This window comes from Martes martes (genome assembly GCF_963455335.1).
Source record: "Martes martes genome assembly, chromosome: 14".
NCBI classification, from domain to species: domain Eukaryota; kingdom Metazoa; phylum Chordata; class Mammalia; order Carnivora; family Mustelidae; genus Martes; species Martes martes.
In genome coordinates, this window is record NC_137902.1 from 27,904,555 (window position 1) to 27,913,427 (window position 8,873).

The 8,873-nt window shown below is 47.5% G+C and overlaps 1 protein-coding gene across 1 annotated transcript in view; it reads left to right on the forward strand.

Annotated features, from left to right (window-relative positions):
- Window positions 1-8,131, forward strand: part of PKD2L1 (polycystin 2 like 1, transient receptor potential cation channel) — a 29,082-nt gene extending 20,951 nt beyond the window's left edge. Inside the window, 14 exon segments of the mRNA XM_080823496.1 lie at window positions 741-965; window positions 1,131-1,359; window positions 2,038-2,208; window positions 2,391-2,572; window positions 2,888-3,008; window positions 3,761-3,859; window positions 4,074-4,195; window positions 5,470-5,596; window positions 6,373-6,491; window positions 6,740-6,863; window positions 7,214-7,283; window positions 7,803-7,871; window positions 7,874-8,005; window positions 8,008-8,131. Coding sequence (XP_080679622.1) covers window positions 741-965; window positions 1,131-1,359; window positions 2,038-2,208; window positions 2,391-2,572; window positions 2,888-3,008; window positions 3,761-3,859; window positions 4,074-4,195; window positions 5,470-5,596; window positions 6,373-6,491; window positions 6,740-6,863; window positions 7,214-7,283; window positions 7,803-7,871; window positions 7,874-8,005; window positions 8,008-8,048 — 1,831 coding nt within the window. The 3' untranslated portion in view covers window positions 8,049-8,131.
- The last annotated feature ends 742 nt before the right edge of the window (window positions 8,132-8,873 follow it).

Below are 8,873 nucleotides of genomic sequence, written 5' to 3' on the forward strand. Positions count from 1 at the left end.
CCATAGCTGCTGGACTCATTTCCGCACACAGATAGCAGTCACATTTGCCATACTCTGGAGGCAGTCCTGCCAGAGAAAGCATCCTTTCTTGCCCAGATGTTCTTAGAGGTATAGAGCATGGATGAAACACTGATGTTGCCACTTAAGTCATTACTGAAAAGTCTGACCCTTGGACCTGATAGGGGAAGCAGCAAGAGGTTGAGGATGGATAAAGAATTATGAAAGAAGGGGGCAAAGGATGGATAAGATATGGAAGAAGAGGAAGGACGGAAGCGCCCAGGGAGGAAATTCGTGGACAGAACAAGAATCATGGGGCGAAGCAGCCAGGTGCACAACCACAAGAGCAGAAAGGGTCTTTTCTGGGTTATATGAGCCAGGTGTTTCCCTAGTGTGGACTACTCAGTCTGGGACCAAAAGTGGGGCATGGGTTTGTCATCCATAGTTTTGGAGGACATCATGAGAAATCAGGAGATTTATATTTGAGTTTCAGTTCAGCCACTAACTAGCTGGATTATCTCAGACATCTCTGAGTCTTAGGCTCCTCATCTTCAAATGTGGATAATATTTACCCTCCTTTCTCACATTGTTGTTAGTATCAAGCAAGATAATATATGTGAAATGATTATATAATTTATATGAAACTGTAAAGTCCAGGCAATCATAAAGTGTTGCCTTGCCTTGGGAGATCAGCTTTTGGACTGGCTCAGACCTCTCTGCTCAGATGGCTTCTTCTGTGACAGGTGGACATACCATTCACAGGATGAGCTGGGGGGCTCCTCTCACTGGGGCCGGTTGACAAGCTACAGTGGAGGTGGCTACTATCTGGACCTTCCAGGATCTCGGCAGGCCAGTGCAGAGGCACTCCAGGACCTTCAGGAGGGCCTATGGCTAGACAGGGGCACTCGGGTGGTCTTCATCGACTTCTCAGTCTACAATGCTAACATAAATCTTTTCTGTGTTTTGAGGTGGGTCCCCTTTCCCTATTTTCTTTCCATCCATGGTTCCTGGTTCCTTTCTATGCTTGAGACCCTTCCTTAAACTTGTACCGTATAGTGGGGGTGTGGAGGAGAGGGGATGGGAAGAACTATCCCAGTCCAGTCTTCACCAGGGATCTTCCCCTCCTCCCACAGACTGGTGGTAGAGTTTCCAGCTACAGGAGGTGCCATCCCATCCTGGCAAATTCGCACAGTTAAGCTGATCCGCTATGTCAGCACCTGGGACTTCTTTATCATTGGCTGTGAAGTCATCTTCTGCATCTTCATTTTCTACTATGTGGTTGAGGAGATCCTGGAGCTCCATATCCACCGGCTTCATTACCTCAGTAGCATCTGGAACATTCTGGACCTGGTGGTTATCTTGGTGAGGGATAGATATCTTACACTTGGGACATATTAGAAGGAGGAAGGGGCTCTATGCTGTTAGGGTCTCCAAGTTCTTCCTTTCGGAGTGTCAAGTTTTCTTTATGACTTCTAGTCAAGTCACTGTGTTAAAGCTCCCAAAGCCAGAGGCTGATGTTCCCCTGGCTCAGCTCTTGGGAAAACCCTGTCTCCCAAATGCCCTCTCCCTCTGACCTGTGATCAAGCTGACCTGTGAACCTTTTCTTTATGTACTTGTTATTTTGTTCCTCTTCTGCGTTTTGCCTTTATGACCTGTCCCTTTGGAACCCCTATGTTTTCTCTTCTCTTCTATTGAAATATTCTTCCTCTTCTCTTCCTCTTCCTCCTATGAACAGGACATACTAATTTCTTGACCAATGCTAGGAAGTGGCAGGAGAAATAAAATTACTTGGCTCCAATTCTCTGTGATCCTTTATAACCTACATATTTACTACTGGCTCCATAGCCTTCTCCTTGGAATTAAGACATTCCCCCATCACCCTATTCAGTTCCATTTGAACCTGAAATAGTCAACAACTCAGAAGGGAAGGATTTTTTTTTCCCACCTGACTCACTTACCCCAGTTCTTCCCTAGGACCTTATCATTGAACTTTCCTTGAGATCCTGACTTCTCTGACACCTCTGACCTCTGTGATGACAGCTATCCATTGTGGCTGTGGGCTTCCACATATTTCGAACCCTTGAGGTGAATCGGCTGATGGGGAAGCTCCTGCAGCAGCCAAACATGTATGCTGACTTTGAGTTCCTCGCCTTCTGGCAGACACAATACAACAACATGAATGCCGTGAACCTCTTCTTTGCCTGGATCAAGGTACGTTGGGACCCCTAACCCCCAGGAACACCTCAGGGCACTCATTTTCCCTCCCTCAGTACTTGTCTCATTTTCCTGGTCTGGTTTGGCAACTCTGATGACCTCCATAGGTCCCTGGAGTGGACTATTTAAAGCTTTTCTCTCTTTCTCCTTAACTGCTTGGTTCAACATGGCCCTTCCAGATATTCAAGTACATCAGCTTCAACAAAACCATGACGCAGCTCTCCTCCACGCTGGCCCGCTGTGCCAAGGACATCCTGGGCTTTGCTGTCATGTTCTTCATTGTTTTCTTCGCCTATGCCCAACTCGGCTACCTGCTTTTTGGAACCCAAGTGGAAAACTTTAGTACTTTCATCAAGTGCATGTGTGTGTCTTGGCCCCTTCACTCCTCCCTGGCCCCTCACCCTCCGGCTCTGTGGGTGTGTGTATCCTTGGGGAAGCTGGGTGTATGTGTGCAGGCACGTCTGTGGTTAAAGCATCTGTGTGAGGATCTCCAGAAGCTCTGGTGTGTGTGCTCAAGTATGTCTGTGCCCTGTTCTGTCTTTATCAGCTTGGAAGTGCAGTGAGAGGTCTGTCTGAGTTCACCGAAGAGCAGCAATTAGGAAAGTGGTTTGGGGGTGTGAATAGGGGTCAGGGTTATGATTAGGCTCTGGGTGAAGCCCAGAACCTTGTCTCTCAGTTTCACTCAGTTCCGGATCATCCTTGGGGACTTTGACTACAATGCTATTGACAATGCCAACCGCATCCTGGGACCTGCCTACTTTGTCACCTATGTCTTCTTTGTCTTCTTCGTGCTCCTGGTGAGGGTCCCTCTGAGAGGTGGGGAATTGGGAGCCTGAGGGGTGGAGACATAAAGGACCTGAGGGTGAGGTTTTGCCCCCCACCAGGTTCTGTACCCAGGATTAAGACGGGTATCTCAAATCATGGGTGGAGAATGAGGTGGGGGAGCTCTGGGTCTCCTGAGAGCTGGCTAATGTGCTCAATATTGCTAGCACAGTCAGGCAATTTGCAGAGTATCAGGGAATCTGCAGGCTCCCTCAGTAAAGTGAAACCTCTGTTCTTCAAGGATAGAAAGGGAGAGAAACGTGCCCCATGAATAGAAGTGGTTGAACTTAGAAGCTTCTATATCTATTTTCTCCCTCCTCTAGGACTAACTGGCTATTTCTATCACCATTGCTTTATATTGTCTCTTTCTCTCTGTCAGCTAGGAAAGAACTGGGTTTAATATTTATTAACAAAGCCAGTAGGTTTCTTTATTTGATCATGGTTAGTGATAGATGGGTTAGATTTGGGTTAGATGGTAAAGATAGCAAAACTGTACTCTTAGTGAATGGTTGGCCCTTATATGGAGGTGAACACTTGCATATGGTGGGGTACCATTGTAGTCAGGTTGTTGCAAAGCAACCGAGTGAGGAGAGCAGGTGGATGAGGGAGCTTGATCCATCCCTATCAAGATTGTGCTGAACAGGGATCTTGGGGCCCTGAGATGTGGGGGTTAGTGGGCTGCAGAGCTCCAATTGAAAGCAGACCCAGGTCCCCGCTTTATCTCCAGAACATGTTCTTGGCCATCATCAATGACACATATTCAGAGGTCAAGGAAGAGTTGGCTGGACAGAAGGATGAGCTGCAACTTTCTGACCTCCTGAAACAGGTAACCACTCAGTATCCTTGAGCCACACATCTGAGTCAGAGCTGAGGTCCAAGGCTCTGTGTCCTGGTCTGTTCCTGACTGGTGTAGGGCCCTGTGCCCACCCTTGTGTGGTTGTGACTTATCCCTGGAAGCTTGGCATCCTGTGGGTGGGGAAGAGGGCAGGGGATGATGAGAAGGCTATGGGAACTGGTACCTGTTTCCTTTTCCCTTCCAGGGCTACAACAAGACCCTACTGAGGCTGCGTTTGAGGAAAGAGCAGGTTTCAGATGTACAGAAGGTCCTGCAGGGTGGGGAGCAGGAGATCCAGTTTGAGGATTTCACCAACACCTTGAGGGAGTGAGCAACCAGAGATCCAACCTTCTCTGATATTGTTCTATAAGTCCTTGGCCCTCGAACTTATACCCTTTGCCTTATACCCTTATACCCTTATACCCTCTGCCTAAAAACCTATGGCCTTGGCTTATGGCCTTTAATTTTGTCCTATAGATCTCTGATTCTGACCTTCAGAATTGTGCCCTTGGTTTAAACGTCTCTGACCATATTCTAGAACATTCTGGACCTCACTAAACAACTCTTAGGACTAACATAATAATATAATTTCTTCATCATTACATTACATTTCTCACTCCCACAAAACTCTGTAGTTGGTTCTGTGCTCCCCAACAAACACTGGCCTATTCTCTTAGCCTTCCTGTTTCCTAGGTAAACATATGAACAAACACTGAACAAATATATTGTAAGCACCAGTTGTGAGCCAGGCAGTGAGTAGGGCACACAATTAATTAGACAAAGTCTTTGTCCTCCAGGAGCTCATACACCTGTAAGCAGATAAACTGAATCACAGAACACGTTCAACAAAAAAGTGATTAGAAGAGAGGGAGCACAAACTAAACAGAGTTTTCAATTCTATTTTTGAGCTTAAGGGAAGACTTCCTGGAAGAGGTGATGTATGAATACCTACAGGAGGATGAATTGCCTACATGTAGACAAGCAGGGGAAGTCCATTCCAAGAGATGAAAACATACGCAAAGTCATAGAGGTGTTAAGTTGAACAACATGTATAGGAATAATAATCAGCTAAGCATTGCTATGGTATCAAATAAAAGTGGGGGATAGAAGGAGAGGAGACCAGTGGAATAAACAAGGGCCACATTGGGAAAGACCTTGAATACCACCATTCCATCCAAAGAATAGGGTGCTTAGTAGTGATTTTAAGAAGAGAAGGGGTGTATTTAGACCTGTACTTTAGAATGATTATTTACTGTAGTTGCATTATAGAGGATGGATTTCAGGGGAAGAGGGTAAAGGGGAAGCCAGTGGGGTGGCAGTTGGAGGGATGGGTTATTTAGGGGCAGAGATTTTGCAATAATTCCTATGAACATTAGGAGGGCCTGAACCTCATCAGCAGGACTAAGAGAAGGAAGACATAGATTAAAACAATTTATTGGGGGTAAAATTGCCAGACCTTGGAGATCCTGGCTTTCCCACATGGTCCCATTCTTCCCCAGAGAGCAAGAGTCAGAGAGTCTGGAAAAAAAGTGGGGAGTCTGTAATTGAGAGATCACAGCCACAGCAGGTCAGAAGTCATTTCATCATACTGTTTTCTTCAGACTCGGTCACACAGAGCATGAAATCACTGAGCTCACAGCTGCCTTCACCAGGTTTGATCAAGATGGGAATCACATCCTGGACAAGAAAGAGCAAGAACAAATGCAACAGGACCTGGAGGACAAGAGGGTGAGCCCAGCTGGTTGGTGAAGAGGCAGTGAAAGAAAACCACTTACTCTCCCCTCCCTGCCAACACACCCAGAACACAAATCCGAACTGAAAACCCTTCAATAAAGAACTCTCTAGAACAGTGGTTCTCAAACTGCTGCACATTAGAATACCCTGGTGGGGTGGGGGTGGGGATTCAAATAATCCTCATACTCAGGTCACATACCCTAGACAGAATCTCTGGGGGAGTGAGGGACCCAGACATCAGTACTTAAAATACTCCCCAGCTGATTCCAATGCATAGCCAAGGTTGAAAACCACTGCTCTAAAATACAGTCTTGGGGAAAGATCAGTTACCTGAGAATCCCTGATAATTCTTTCTGAAGAGTTGCCTTCTCCTTGGGACTTTCAAACTCGGATCCTTAGCTGTCCCTGCTGTGCCTGCTTCATCCCTATCCAGTGTAGACCCCAAAATCAAGGGCAGGGGGGAAAGTGGCAGGAATTCTAGTACTATTCTTCTTTTCCCAAACGGAGTTGGCTTCTAGTGAGGGTCTCCTTAAACAAGGCTTCCAAGAGCTCAAGTTTTGTTTCTGTGGCAGGTGATTCCCTCCCAGAGGCTGGGCCAGCTTTGTGTCTAGCACCACCACACTGATCTTTTTATCTCTAGAGTTTGAGAGGGAAGGGGAAGCTCATGAACTAAAGCCCAAGGGCTTGGTCCTGGGAGCCCATGAAAGCAGGTGATGAAATAGGAGCTGATTACTCCCCAGGGTCATCTCTCTCTCTGACTTCCTGAACAGGTGGCCCTCAACGCCGAGATTGAGAACCTGGGCCGGTCCATTGCGAGTAGCCCACCAGGCGAGTTGGGTCCAGAGGCTACCAGAGCAGATGGCTGGGTTTCCGGAGAAGAATTCTACATGTATGTGCAACCAGTGGTCCAGGGCTGAGTGTGTTTGTAATGTCCTACCCTGAGCTTTTTTCTCAACTTTTAATTTTCTGTCCTAGCCCAGGGAGAACTTCTGCCCCCCTTTAATTCTCCCTACAAGGTTGGGCCTTACCTTCTTTGAACCCATCCAGACACAGATCATAATGGCTCCCCTGCCCCTATAGGCGCTTAGTCCCACAGATGCCTATTTCTGCTCCCTCGGTCTCTCTCAAATCCCGCAGACTCACAAGGAGAGTTCTTCAGCTGGAGACTGTCCTGGAAGGAGTCATGTGCCAGGTGGATGCTGTGGGCTCAAAACTCAAGATGCTGGAGAGGAAGGGGCAGCTAGCTTCCTCCCCAGGCACGGTGAGTGGCCCTTCACCCGGTTCTTCTTGGTGCCCCACATTTGAACTCTACCATCTTTTCTACTCAGCAGGTAGAGGCAAAACATTTTTTTTCCATTTTATTTTATTTTATTTCTTTTCAGTGTTCCAGCGTTTTTTGAAAGAGCCTGTTTTCAGGCTCCTGGGGCAACACGTTCCCTCAGTGGAGGGAAGGGGTGGAGGAAGGCCTGAAGCTGGTTGCTCTGGCCTGAGAGCTGCCTTGGCCTCCAGGAGACGGTCTGAGGTTGAAGAATCAGACCCAGATTTTCTAGATAAAAGGAAGCGGAACACAAACGCCTCCTTCAAATGACCTGTCCCTTTTTCTTCCAACAGGGGGATCAAGACATTTGGGAGCAACAACAGCCAACCCCAGCTGTGACTCCAGACCCCTGGGGAGTCCAGGGTGGGCAGGAGAGTGGTGTGGGAGGGAGCCTAAAGCATCAGACAGCAGGCTCCTCTCTCATTGCCTCCCCAGAGACATCCTCAGGACATGTCCTCCACTTCTAGGGCAGCAGTTCCCTCCACTGCTACTGCTGAGTCCCACCCTGTGTTTGGCCTTTTGAACCAATGCTTCTACATGTAGCTTATATCATGCTTAGTAGCTTGTGACTCAGTGTTTCTGTGTGCAGCCATGTAGCTCAGTGCAGCTCTTTGGAGTAAAATTTCCCACTGGGCCCCTCACTCCCTGTGCTCCCAGCTCTACTGTGATGAAAAAAAAAAAAAAAGTTAATAACAAACAGAATGAAGGAAGGGAGGGTAATGTTCCCTAGGCACTTGGCATCTGGATAGCCACGATCTGGGAAAAATGTAGAAGCCAAGAGGGCAGCATTATCTAGACATCTTCTATTTGTCAGTGAAATTTATCCTTTGTGCATCTAGAGATCTGCTGCTAGCACCCATGGGATTCTTGTCTTCCCCATAGAATTTCCAGGTGAAAGAGAAAGGGAAATCCTGGGGGAGAGGAAACTTTCTCACTGTGGAGATTACAGTGTTACAGAGAACTTGGAGTCATCCCTCCCCAGGACAAAGACCATGAAGGCTCAGTTGAGGAGGCTGCTCACGACATTCCACTGACCTCTGGGGACGGACAGGGCTGTAAACAGGGACACAGATGGAGCATGAGGATAATCAGAGAAATGACTTCAGGATTCAAAGGTCTTTGGAATAAAATGCGGTGGGCTCTGATCCTATTCTTGCGAAAGACATATGGGTTTCTCTGGTGACTATCAATAAAAATCCTTCGAAAAATCAGGACTTTGCATTTGCTTCTGGGATTGTAGGGGAAAGAAAAGAAGATGGAGCTGTGAACCGTTCTTATATCTGGGCTGGAGCACTCATCCCTGCCAGGAGATGTTGACTGGCAGCAGTGACAATGTGAAGGGGCTGAAACAAGAACTTCTGGCTCATAGGAATAATTTGAAATGGTGGGCATTATGACTGTACCATTTAGAGAGTGGAGACAGTGACCTAGGGAGATCTGGTCCTCAGGATGAAAAGAGTAAGGTAGCCCTTATGCTGGCATGAGGGGTAGCTGGTGTGTGTGTGTGTGTGTGTGTGTGCGCGCGCGCGCACGCGCGCGCGCGTGGTGTAGGACGTGGGAGGTAAGAGGGGGAGATGGAAAATAACTAGGAATAGGACTAAAAACTTCTACACCAAGATTTGGGGTGTATATGTCTGTGTCCCAAGTCCCACTGTGTATCCTTTTTCCCTTCCCCTGTGATCTTTACCTCTTTCTCATTTTGCGTCTTGCTCCCCAGTTGCTTTTTCTCATCCTTTCCCTTTTCCCGCCCTTTTCACCATCCCATCATCTACACTCTATACACCCAGGAGACTCGTGAATAAATGCAATCAAGATAACCCGAGTGTACCCTCAGCTGTCAAAAGTTACAAAGCTTTCTTCCAGAAAGACTGTATCAGCTGAAGAGAAGTAGGTGCCAACCTGCACCTTAAGAAAAGAGGGGCGGGGCGCCTGGGTGGCTCAGTGGGTTAAGCC